At 41.6% G+C, this 12,735-nt stretch overlaps 1 protein-coding gene across 1 annotated transcript; it reads right to left on the minus strand.

Moving 5' to 3' along the window:
• Positions 1 to 1,247: 1,247 nt before the first annotated feature.
• LOC308170804 (green-sensitive opsin-3) lies at positions 1,248 to 6,685 on the minus strand (the record flags this gene model as incomplete). The annotated part of the gene is made up of 5 exons (XM_080545645.1): positions 1,248 to 1,361; positions 1,531 to 1,770; positions 1,989 to 2,154; positions 2,338 to 2,506; positions 6,325 to 6,685. The coding sequence occupies 5 exons, from the start codon at positions 6,683 to 6,685 to the stop codon at positions 1,248 to 1,250; spliced, it is 1,050 nt and encodes a 349-aa protein (XP_080401771.1).
• Between the last annotated feature and the right edge of the window lie 6,050 nt (positions 6,686 to 12,735).

Here is a 12,735-nt window from a genome sequence, read left to right on the forward strand (position 1 = left end):
AGAGGATAATCTCAGTGTTTTAGCGATACCAATATTATGATCCAAAAGTGAGAATATAGCATGTGAAACAAATGTTCACCAGAGTAGCCATGATATTGAGAAGAGCATGTTTTGCACCCACCGACGTGGATGTAATGAATTGCCCCAACGCACGAGAAACAGTTTGTGTCGCAAATATACAAGCATGTGTGTTTACCATAGACCTATAAATCTCACAGTCTCTTAGCAAAACATGCACGCAGTAACAATTGTACAAGGCCACCATAACATGCTCGTGCATATTATTACTGTAGAGGGAAATCTGCACTTTTCCACAAAGCACCACTAAAGGATAAAACATGTTTTTAGGGTTAGCCTAGTTAGTATTTGGCAATAACATCTAGTGGTTAAGGTAAGGGTTAGGTTGGGTAACTTTGAGTGGTTAGAGTTAGGTATTAACTTTTTGTGGTAAGGGTAAGTAATCAGGGTACGGTATTAGCAAGCATTAGCATTAGCAACAACAATATGCAAACAGAAACACAATAAGCACTATATTAGGCAGACTTGAACTTGTGGTCAAATGACATGACAATGACAAACAAGTATTTGTATTTTCATGCATGCATTTATTTATCTAATTCTATATTTTGTTTTATTTATAAAATATATACATGAAATGATGACAGGCCAACAAAACAATAGCTAGCCTCACAATGACATAAACATACAATCTGATGATCCATCAAGACAGTCCGGAGAGCTGCTTAGCAAGTCGTCTGATCATCTATTCCCCAAATCCAAACACTTGATACCACCTATGAGAGCAAAAACTGTTCTTTCTTTTAGGTAAATAAAAAAAACTGCCAGTCATAGCCTACATTGATTGACAGTCTGTGAACGTATACAGTATACATATACTACTGTATATATACTGTATACAGTACTCATGTGTTTTGTGTCTTGTGACCTTGCTTAACTACTGTCTTGTTGTTGAACTTGCCTCACAATGTCGCTGTGTCAGTTACAGCTCTCCAAGCTCTGAGGAGAAACTGTCAACATACACACGCTGCTGCCCTGATTCTGTTACAGTCTAAACAGTATGTGTTACCTGGTATGACATGATGAGACCCAATTGTTACAGATACAGAATATGTGCACATGAAGTCCATTTCATCAAAGAAATATAACTTTCTTCAAAACAGTCTGTGTAGAAAATCAGGTATAGGTAGAAATCAGACAGACATAGGTGCAGAGATAGGAAGATGTATTTATGCAGGCGCCACAGAAGACACCTCTGTCTTGCTTGTGCTCACAGAGGAGGACTCCTCATCGCCCAATGGGTTCTTGCCACAGAACAAGGTTGTCAGCATGCAGTTACGGAACTGAAAAAGAGAGACCATGACATCAGAGACTGAGGAGGCATGTACAATAAAAGTGGAAAAAAACCGTACAATTATATTACAATAAAAATGTCAACTAATTAATTATTTGATCATCACAATTCATGCAACTCAATTAGACTGTGTTTTTGACCTGTACAGAATAACCAACCTGTTTGTTTAGCAGCACATAGATGATGGGGTTGAACAAGGCTGAGCTCTTGGCGAAGAAGGCTGGAACAGCCATGGACACTGCAGTGAAGGCAACTCCTTTGTTGAGGAAGATCCAAGCAGCATAGGAAGCATATGGGGTCCAAGCAACCAGGAAGCCAAAGACCATCAGGATGCACATACGTGTCACTTCCTTCTCAGCTTTCTGGGTGGACGCTGATTCTTGCTGAGAGGCTGCAGCCTAAAAATGTGTTGAGCAAGACAGTGGGTTTATTAGATGCCTGCTATACACAGTAAGGGCGTCTCCTAAGTAAGTCAACATTACAGACTATTCATATTCTAGTAATAACAATAAGAATTCCATAATGAGAATGTACATATTGTATTTGTAGTAGTGTTTAATCTCTAACATTCTCTTCCACTACTAATTGCCATGTTTTCTTGTGAGACGTATCTTACCGCTTTGACTGTCAACACAAGGCTTCCATAAGTGAAGAAGATGGTGAACACAGGGAACATGAAGTGGCAACTGAACATGTACATGACGTATGAATCATTGTTGTAGCCTGGGCTCAGAGTGTAGTAATCGGGTCCACATGAGCACTGCATTCCCTCGGGGATATACCTATCAGAAATATAAATACAATGTGAAATTGTATTCCAATTTGATTAGGTTACAATAAGACTATTTCTACCCACTTTTTATAATTCTACCTGGGAATTAACTAAATGTGCTGGGGGGCATAATCAGAATGGCAAGTTGAAGCCATGTTATCTTACAGAAATGAACTACCCAAGACAGTCTTACCTGGACCAGCCGAAGAGAGGAGGAGCAGCGCATGACATAGCCATGATCCAGGTGAATGCAACCCCTGCACCGGCATGGTTGTTCCCGAACTTGAAGCTTCCCATGGGCTTGCAGACAACAATGTATCTCTCAACGGCCAGTACGACCAGAGACCACAAAGAAACCTGACCTAGGATGGAGAAGAGAGAGGGTGTTAAATTGTTTGCCTGAACCATTTACTAGGTAGATCTGGACTGGAACAGTTCTGCACTGGCAAGGGTGTCCGTTATCCCCACTTTTATTTGCACTGGTGATCGAACCCTTCGCTCAATCAGTTCGGCTCAGTATTCTTTGTTATGTAATAAATGTAAGAAAAGTCTGGGGACATATCCTCATATGTTTTGGTTCTGTCCCAAGATCAAACCCTTTTGGCAATCGATCCACGCTCTGGTTGAATCCATACTTAAGCTCAAATTGAGCAAATCTCCTCTTTTGTACCTTTTAGGGGTTGATGCAAATGTAAATATGAGTCCTGAACATGGGAAATAGTTTGGCACTCTTAGATTTTTGCCAAAAAAGTGTAGAACACCGATGTCATTCCTACTGAACAGCTATGGATCACCCAGATAATGTCTGTGTTGCCCTTGGAGAGACTTAAATACGACCTGCAGGATAAGACGGATGTGTTTTCAGAAGTGTGGTCCCCCTTCTTATCTTTTACGGAAGAGAATCCATGACAAATTAGGCTACGTTATTTGAGACCCACTTTTTTATTTTATTTTTTTATTTTAATTTTAATGTTTTATTTTTATATATGAACTCTTACATCTACGTGGTTGTTGATGGTGGTAATGCCCCCCCCCCCTTCCCCCATTGCACACACATGTTTGTATACTGGCATATGTTTGGGGTTTTTGGGTCTCTTTGCTGTTGTTTATTGCCTTTTTAGTTTGCTGTTGTGTTTTTTCTATAATTAGTTTATTTTTCTTACTTTCTACTTCATGGAGTTATTTGTTTTCCTTTAATGTCTGTCCTTGTTGTGACGTCTAGATGTTTGTTGTTTAAAAACTTACCAAAATAAATAATACAACATTTTTAAAGAATCACGAAACCAGGTTATGTCACTAATGACTTCCTCCTACCTGTGCTGTATTACGTGCTCAGCTGGGTTAGGACATAGTGCTCAGCTGGGTTAGGACATAGTGCTCAGCTGGGTTAGGACATAGTGCTCAGCTGGGTTAGGACATAGTGCTCAGCTGGGTTAGGACATAGCGCTCAGCTGGGTTAGGACATAGTGCTCAGCTGGGTTAGGACATAGCACTTCAGCTGGGTTAGGACATAGTGCTCAGCTGGGTTAGGACATAGCACTTCAGCTGGGTTAGGACATGTGCTCAGCTGGGTTAGGACATAGTGCTCAGCTGGGTTAGGACATAGCACCTCAGCTGGGTTAGGACATAGCACTTCAGCTGGGTTAGGACATAGTGCTCAGCTGGGTTAGGACACAGCACTTCAGCTGGGTTAGGACACAGCACTTCAGCTGGGTTAGGACACAGCACTTCAGCTGGGTTAGGACACAGCACTTCAGCTGGGTTAGGACATAGTGCTCAGCTGGGTTAGGACATAGTGCTCAGCTGGGTTAGGACATAGCACTCAGCTGGGTTAGGACATAGCACTTCAGCTGGGTTAGGACATAGTGCTCAGCTGGGTTAGGACATAGTGCTCAGCTGGGTTAGGACATAGCACTTCAGCTGGGTTAGGACATAGTGCTCAGCTGGGTTAGGACATAGTGCTCAGCTGGGTTAGGACATAGTGCTCAGCTGGGTTAGGACATAGCAGCACTTCCACTCTTTGAACAAGTGTTCCGCACCTCTGAATGCAAGTAAACAAATCAAGCTTTCCTGCAAGAAACATCTCATGACGGGTCGGCATAGAGCTCTCCTAAGACCTTTGCAACAAGATCGTTGAGCAGCATAGTAATGGCACTGGTTACCGACGGATTTCTCAACTCCTAAATGTTCCTATGAATGCCATTGGGGACATTATCCGCAAGTGGAAGGATCATCAATCGACCATCAACCACAGGAGCTACTCACAAGATTTCTGACCGGGCTCAGAAAGTCAGAAGAGTCAAGTACCACTCGAGCAGAGCTCCCGAAAGACCCGAAAGCAGTGGGTACAGGTGTCGCAAAGAAAACAACAGCCAGTCTCCATTGAAGAAAAGCCATGTTGAAGTTTGATACAGTTTGCTACAAAAATCTAACTTTTCGGCAACAATATGATGCGCCATGTTTGGATGAAAAATGGCTGTGCATTTGATCCTACAAATACCATACCTACAGTGAAGTTCGGAGGTGGAAGCATCATGGATGGTATTGGCTGTTTTAACATGGTACTGGTGCAATCCAAATGATCGAAGGGAAGATGAATGGAGCCATGTGCTGGGAAATTCTTGAGAAGAATCTGTTAGTGGATCTTCCAGCAGGACAACAATCCAAACTTAATGCAAAGGAGACTATCAATTGGTTCAAGAGGAAGAAACTAAAGGTGTTGGACTGGCCTAGTCAATCACCAGACTCAATCACCAGACTTAAATCCAATAGAAAATGTGTGGAAGGAACTGAAGATCAAGATTCACCGGAATCTTCAAGATTTAAAGACATTCTGTTTTGAAGAATGGGCCAAAATCCTACTTGATCACTGTGAGAGATTAGGTTTTTCGTATAGAAAGCGTCTTGAAGCTGTCATTGGAAACAAAGACTTCACCAATTATTAAATAAATTTCAGGTAGCGTGTTCAATACTTCTTTACTGTGTGATTCCGCTTTATTGCACATTTGAGCCCCGAAGAGTCAAACTGTCGAAATGAAGATTGATCTTTATGAAGACGACAAATAAGATGTAAAATAGTGTAATACTGCCGCAATTAACAAGGCGAGGGAAATGGTTTGGCAAGAAATTGCTGACCGATTAAATGCGTAGGTCATACTAGCCCCAGTTATTGTTATATGTTCATATTTTAATAAATGAATATTTACTACTGTGGTGATATCAGCAGCAGGCTACAAACTGTCATATCGTTACGATGGCCTAGTGGTATTGACCGCTGCCATGGTATTTATTCATAATTTTAAGACCGTGGTTCAAATCCCTCTTCAGACACACTTTTTATTGCATTTCTTTGTTTGAATCTAATCTAAAATCTCATCTAAAAAAGTATATAGGCTATAAAATGATGGTGCAGGCTAATTTACAAGAACTGACACGATTACAATGGTGTTTGAAGCCTTTCTGAGTAAATTATGTTCTTCTAACTTTGGCATAGATTATTTTTTCTTATGATTACTGATGGATAGATGTTTCACTTAGACAGAGATATATATACATATATTGTAAATCGATTTGCATGAAGGCTTCGGTTAAATGTAAAAAAAAAAAACGTTAAGTTAAATAAAGTCCTGAACCCGCAGCCTTCAGAACTCTAGCTGGCTGCCTTAACCCCTGCGCCAGCCACACCGCTGTAATGTCGGCAATGCAAGTTGATAGACATACCTATTTTATTTAATGTTTTACACTTTTTAATTTATTTATCTATCTATCTATCGATCGATCACACTTTCAAAATATAAAATGATCTATCTATCACACAGTCAAACTATATATCTATCTATCTCGTGTGAAGTGGGAACTAATATTTCCTAAAAGACACTTGAGGAACTGTCGTTCGGGATGTAGTTTCCGCCTGTGAGCCTTTTTTGACGCACGCATTACCTAAACCAGCCTGTAAGTCTGCTCGGGACCAGAATTACTCAGAAGGATTGGTTGCATAGCAACCAAGCAGCGAATTATTTGAGCCACATTGATGGAACCGACCGCAAGCTTATTTAAACCTGGATCAGAGTTAATCGCTTGGATCAGAGTTAATCTCGCTTAGTGGAACAGGCCCCAGAGCTTCAGGTTAACATGGTGTAGTTAGCTAGTTAAAGAAAATAACATGCAAAAAAAGTCTCACCTCCGAGTGTCGCCATAAAGCCCTCGATGGCACAGCCCATGGGCCCAAAGACGAAGTAGCCATTCATAGCAGACACGATGGTGATGGTGAATCCAAAGCAGACCATGATCATTCCAGCCACAGCCAAGTTGACAAGAATGAAGTTGAGAGGTTGACGAAGCTTCTTGTTTTGAGCTGTGACCACCAATGTCAGACCATTGATGGGGAAACCAAAAACGATGAGGAAAAACATGTAGAATGCGAGGCAGTAGAATTGCCATTTTTCCGCCAAGTAGTACTGTGGGTATTCAAAAGGACTCCTCACAAGCCCAGTCCGGTTGGACATGGGGATGTAGAAGTTGTTGCCCTCAGTGCCGTTCATTATTTCTCAGTGAGGATACTAGCAGTGCTAGTCTCTGATCTGCTCTAGTTGCAGCAAGTGTCTGCAGGCTCACTTGTTCCTAGTGATGCGTGTGTATGGTTATATACGCTTCTAAGCAGAGAGGGGAGGGAGACATCCCCCCGGAGGAGGATTTGGATGAGATAATTACATAATATTATGTCATAAGCACTGGTGAGATTTGGATGAGACTCCGGACCATAATTGGTTTGGTCATAATCACTTGTCAGAGATCACAGACGCCCTAACACCTTAGGTATTCAGCGTTTCCTCATTTCTGGATTGGCCTAACTTCAGCTCACAGACTACTGTGATTCACAAAAGTACATTGCTTTCAAATAACATTCTACAGTTCTTGAACTGCTTTCAAATAACATTCTACTGTCCTTGAACTGCTTTCAAATAATATTCTATACTTCTCAAAAAAAGCACTTAGGGCTACAAACACTGTAAACATACACGTCTATCACACGTCTATTGCCTATAGGAGAGACGAGATGGAGGGACAGGGGGGAGATGCCTGATAGGCATTTTTGGAAGCTTTCTTAGATTGACATGAGATGAATGAATGAATGTATGAATGAATGAATGGTCTTTATTGTCATTAATACAGTACAGGTACCATACAACGAAATTTGGGAGGGGGGGCTCCCCTGGTGCTAGGAAAAAAACTAAAAACAAGAAGGGAAAAGAGCTGGTTTACATAAATAAAGGCTATGTACACTATCCACTATACTATACTATACAAATAAAACACTGTGCTGTACTCTATGCTATGCTATACATATCCTAACATTTCCTATCTCTGAACCTTATGTACCCGAGGGTTGTCATATTGCACATAGTGTTATTGCACATTCATTTGATAGAGATATTGGCGTGGTTGTTCAAAACCACTGCAACTGTCTGCTCTCCCACTTTGTGACAGTGCCATGGTAACAACGGCCGACTGGGAGACAGGCTGTTGCTAGTTGTGTATAATGCAGTTAAGGGATGTTTAAAAACAATGTAATTGGTTCTGTCAAGTCAAGCTGTCTTGGCTCTGGGGGGTACGAGGGTGGCGGGGGGATTAGCTCTGCAGTAATAGAGAATTACAACTAACTAACTAGCTCTAGCATTTCTTATTAACAATTTAAATTGTTCAACACAGATTGACTATTGTTTAGGTTGTTGGATTTTATGTGGAACATTAATATGCACAATTAAGCAAACAATAGAAAATAACTTTAAACCATAAAAAGGTCAGAGCTACTGTATGTATTTTTTTTAAATGAATGTTTTACTGTATGAATTAAATATTTGAATATTTGAATATTCTGAGAAGGAAATGTTCCAGAAATGTATGATTTGAGGAAGGTTGGGTATTGAGCAGTGTCAGGCATAATTTAATACTGGCATTGGAGGTTAATGCGTTATTATTGACTAATTTATCAATATTATGTGTTCAGAATTCATGTCTTGTTTGTTATTTGTGTAATATTGTACCTACTGCTGCTAGGATCCTGATGAGGGTGCGCAAATATGATCACATCACCCCCATCCTCAAATCACTTCACTGGCTCCCCGTCTCCCTCAGAATTGAATTCAAGGTCTCCCTCCTCACCCACCAGTGCATCCATGGAACTGCCCCCCCCCCCCTACCTCCAGGAACTCCTCCATACCCCTCAGACCTCCTCACGTTCTACTGCCACCAACCTCCTCAAGACCCCCAGGACCAAGCTCCGCACCATGGGAGATCGGGCCTTCTGCTGGGCTGCTCCCAGGCTGTGGAATGCTCTCCCTGACCACTAACTCTCCTCTCCTCTCCTCTCCCTGACCACCTAACTCTCCTCTCCTCTCCTCTCCCTGACCACCTAACTCTCCTCTCCTCTCCCTGACCACCTAAGGGCACCACAGTCTGCGGATGCTTTTAAACGAGGCCTTAAAACCCACCTTTTTAATAGAGCCTTTTATTAGCTTTTTTAATTGAAAATGTTTCTTGTTTTATCTTCTTGTTTTTAATTGTAGCACTTTGAGATTCTTTATGTAAAGTGTTTTTACAAATAAAATGTATTATTATTATTATTATTATTACTTTCTACCTTTCTGGATCAACGTGCATACTTTCCAGAGCACTTCATGAATGGTGTTCGTTCGTTCTCCTCACAGACATCACTGTACAGTAACTGCCACATTCACCCACCTTTGACTTCCAACCTCTACAGTTCACACATAGGTGTAAAGTGATCTGTGTTACAACACAATGTTATAGGCATCACACCCAGCGCCCGGCGCTGAGGACAGCTTGACTTTAATACCCAAGCTAAGCCTCTTACTATGTGTGAAGTAGAGCTCTCCAGGCATCAGGACCATGGCAGTTAACGCTGCACCACTCAGATGTTCTAACTCTGCACAATTGCAATGTATTACTGTATTACTTATGTATTATGTATTACTGTACTCATTCATTGCAATTTGGTTCAGCAAAATGTAACACACCCATGGAAATTTGGTTTAACGTGATTTTTTATTTGATACTAAGATCAGTCACATACCCTCTGTATTACTAGAGTGGATGCAGTTTAGATAGCTGGTGACATTGGTGCGGTGACTCCCTTCACTTTACTAATGTGTATCAACAGCAGATGTATCAAATTAAGCACTCATATTTATTTATTAATGTTTGTATTTGGCCGACTATCTTTTGCAATAACCTGAAGTCTGCGACCCGTTGACCCCTGACCCCTGATGCTCTGCCAAACTATCATCAGCCATCATCAGTTTTTTTTTGGGGGGGACTTTTTGCTTAAAATCTTCTCATCAGGAAATGAAAAGCAGGTAAATTGTATTTGAATCTGAAGATTGACTTGGCCAGGTAAGAACATTCCTTAGTTGCTATGGCAACCCTAACCCTAACCCAGTATGTGTTGGCTCATTCTCACTGTATGATGAAGCGCTGATAAGATGTTTCTATCACCCTTAGCCGGGGCCCCTTGCTAAATTATAACTTTTTAGAAAGGAGACCATTGGTGAGAGCCTGCGCTGTCTGTGAAATATACACAGTTCTTATACAATTAATGAGTTTTCAGCCAAGATTAAAACGCACCAGGGTAGAGAAGAGAAAACTCAATGTTCAATTCAATTAAACTTAATTGACCATGTGCACGAGGAACATGACTTGGTATTCTCCATGTGCACTAGGACATGACTTGGTATTCTCCATGTGCACTAGGAACATGACTTGGTATTCTACCATGTGCACTAGGACATGACTTGGTATTCTCCATGTGCACTAGGACATGACTTGGTATTCTCCATGTGCACTAGGACATGACTTGGTATTCTCCATGTGCACTAGGAACATGACTTGGTATTCTCCATGTGCACTAGGACATGACTTGGTATTCTCCATGTGCAGCACTAGGAACATGACTTGGTATTCTCCATGTGCACTAGGACATGACTTGGTATTCTCCATGCTGAACCAGCTACAGTACAAACAACAGCAAGACGACAACACAACAACTCAAGACAAAAAAATACAGTACCAATATGAGTGAATAAATATACTGTACGACTTAGTGCAAGAACATAAAGTGCAAGGTGCAATGATCAGGAGTTATTGAGGAGGGCTGTGGCTTTGGGGAAGAAACTGTTCAAGTGTTGTGATGTGTTTGACCTGGTGGCCCTGTACCGCTGTCCAGAAGGGAGTAATTCAAACAAGCTGTGAGCTGGATGTGATGTGAGGGGTCAGCCACAATCTCTCTTCAGTGATCTGGAGCTGTGGAGGTCTGTGATGGGAGGAAGGGGGCAGCCGATGATCCGCTCAGCTGTCCGTACGACTCTTTGTAGCTTGGCCTTGGATCGGGCAGACGCAGAGTCGTACCAGACAGTGATGGAGGATGTTAGGATGCTCTCTATGACGGCCCTGTAGAACTGGACCAGGATGTGACGACTGCATTCTGCATCCAACGGTATAATCGCTTTTCCATCCCTGTTGACATAATCAATTATATTTACCAGTCGATGGATATTATCTGCAGCATGGCGTCCTTTAACAAAGCCAGTCTAGTCGATTTCTATTAAAGATGGGAGAATGTCATCTAATCGTTTTGCTAGAAGCCTGGCGAGTATTTTGTAATCAGCATTAAAAAATTAAATCGGCCTATATAAAGAGCACTTCATATAGGCCGAAAGTAGGGTTTAGTTCTCTCCATATATCTAGTAAACCAACTTCCTCACATAAACCACCATGACACCATGGGATCCATGACACAATTGAAGTCACTGCTATTAAACCAAAACCTTGACAATGATAACTGAAGTGATCATATCAGACATCAACCCAGGACACTCTTCATTGGGGGCATATTATGTTTAGCATTGTCATGTGTTGGCCAAACAATGATCCAGTTATTAAAATATATCTTCCCTCTGAATCCAGTATTTGATTTTCAAATATGAAACGGCCTTCTTCATTTCTGTCTTGGTGGGGAGGTTGCAGGTTATCTCCATCTGCCCGTTGAGCAGGGCTCTAACGTGATCCGTCCAGCTCTTAAGTTGGTCTTCCTTGGTTGTGAGGAGTGCACCCTGTGAGGTTTTAATGTGTACTTGTGTTTGTTTGTGTTTTGCTTATGAGCTTTTTTGTGGTTAAGTAGACTTGACTTACTTGACTTAAGCCCTTGGCTCCTCCAGGGAACATCGGCCTTTGACGAATGTCTTCCATCTCACTTGGTTGGGGGCAAGTCTTTCCAGGTCTCCCCAGTTGTGTCCGCTCCCAGACATATCTGTCATATCTGGTGTCCATCACACTACCTAGGTATGTGAACGCCTCCACTTCCTCCAGGGGAGTGTCGTGCATGAGGATAGGGTCGCTGCTCTTGGGATGAATCTTCATCGCCTGTGTCTTTGTTGTGTTTGGTGTGAGTGGACAGCCAGGGTTTGTTGTCTGTCTTCCTTCTCCCTGCCACTTCTTCATATGTTTCTTTCCATGTGGTTTTTAGACCTTTCCACGTCACGTATGCTCCAGTGATCGTGGAGTTTCTGTTTCTTGGTTTTGTAGTACTTGGAACCGGTTGTGTAATGTGGCTTGGTAGAATTCCGATATACCTATATCCTGAAATTGCTGTACATTGAATTTGACTCGTCCTTTCGTGCATTTCCATTTCAGCTGGATCCTTGCTGTAACAAGGTGATGGTCAGATGGTCAGAACTTTCAGTTGTTGTGTCAAATCATATGATGATGATTCACAACATCCTGTGATGGTGATCAAGTTAAGTGTGACAAGAACTATCAAATTAAATAACATACAGATGACATGAAGATGTTAATGTTTTGTATACTGCTTCAGATCAAAGGCTGAGACACGACAAGAGCTGATACAAACTCAGTTCCTGGTTCAGACCTCACAGCTGGACCCAGATTATGGAGTTGCTCTGCTGCTTGATGTACATGTAACATATTCCTTCAACACAGGTGTAACTGTCCTTTTATGTTCTTACACTCTCATCTGTCAAATCAATGCCAGGCTTATAAGACGGACTGACAACCAGGTACAGGTGTAATCAATCATTACAAATGAGATGAAGAAAGAAAACAATGAAAGATTCAGTAGTGGCCTCTAGTGGCCAGCAGCAGAAGTAGCAGGCTGAGGAAGGTTCCTCCCACACAGAAGACAACTGTGTTTAAGGAATCTTCTACTTGTTTATCAAGCAGGAGAGCAAGTCCACTCTGGGTCCAGGTGTGTGGTCCAAACCCGAAACTGAGTTTCACATCAGCTTGTGTAGTGTAACAGTAACCCTTCATGTCATATCAACCTGTATGTTATTTAGTTTGATAGTTCTTGTCACACCTAACTTGATCACTCACCATCACAGGTTGTGAATCAGTTCCAAATGGTAGGCCTGATTAGCATGTCTCACAACTGTCTAAATGTTACATTCTACATTATACGTTTATGATTTTCACTTAATTAGCACCACAACAATTGAAAGTTGCTAGGGAAAATGTAACTTGTCTCTTAATTAGTATTCTTTCTTTTCCCTGGAGTCAT

This window comes from Nansenia antarctica, assembly GCF_963989245.1.
Source record: "Nansenia antarctica genome assembly, chromosome: 15".
Lineage (NCBI taxonomy): Eukaryota > Metazoa > Chordata > Actinopteri > Argentiniformes > Microstomatidae > Nansenia > Nansenia antarctica.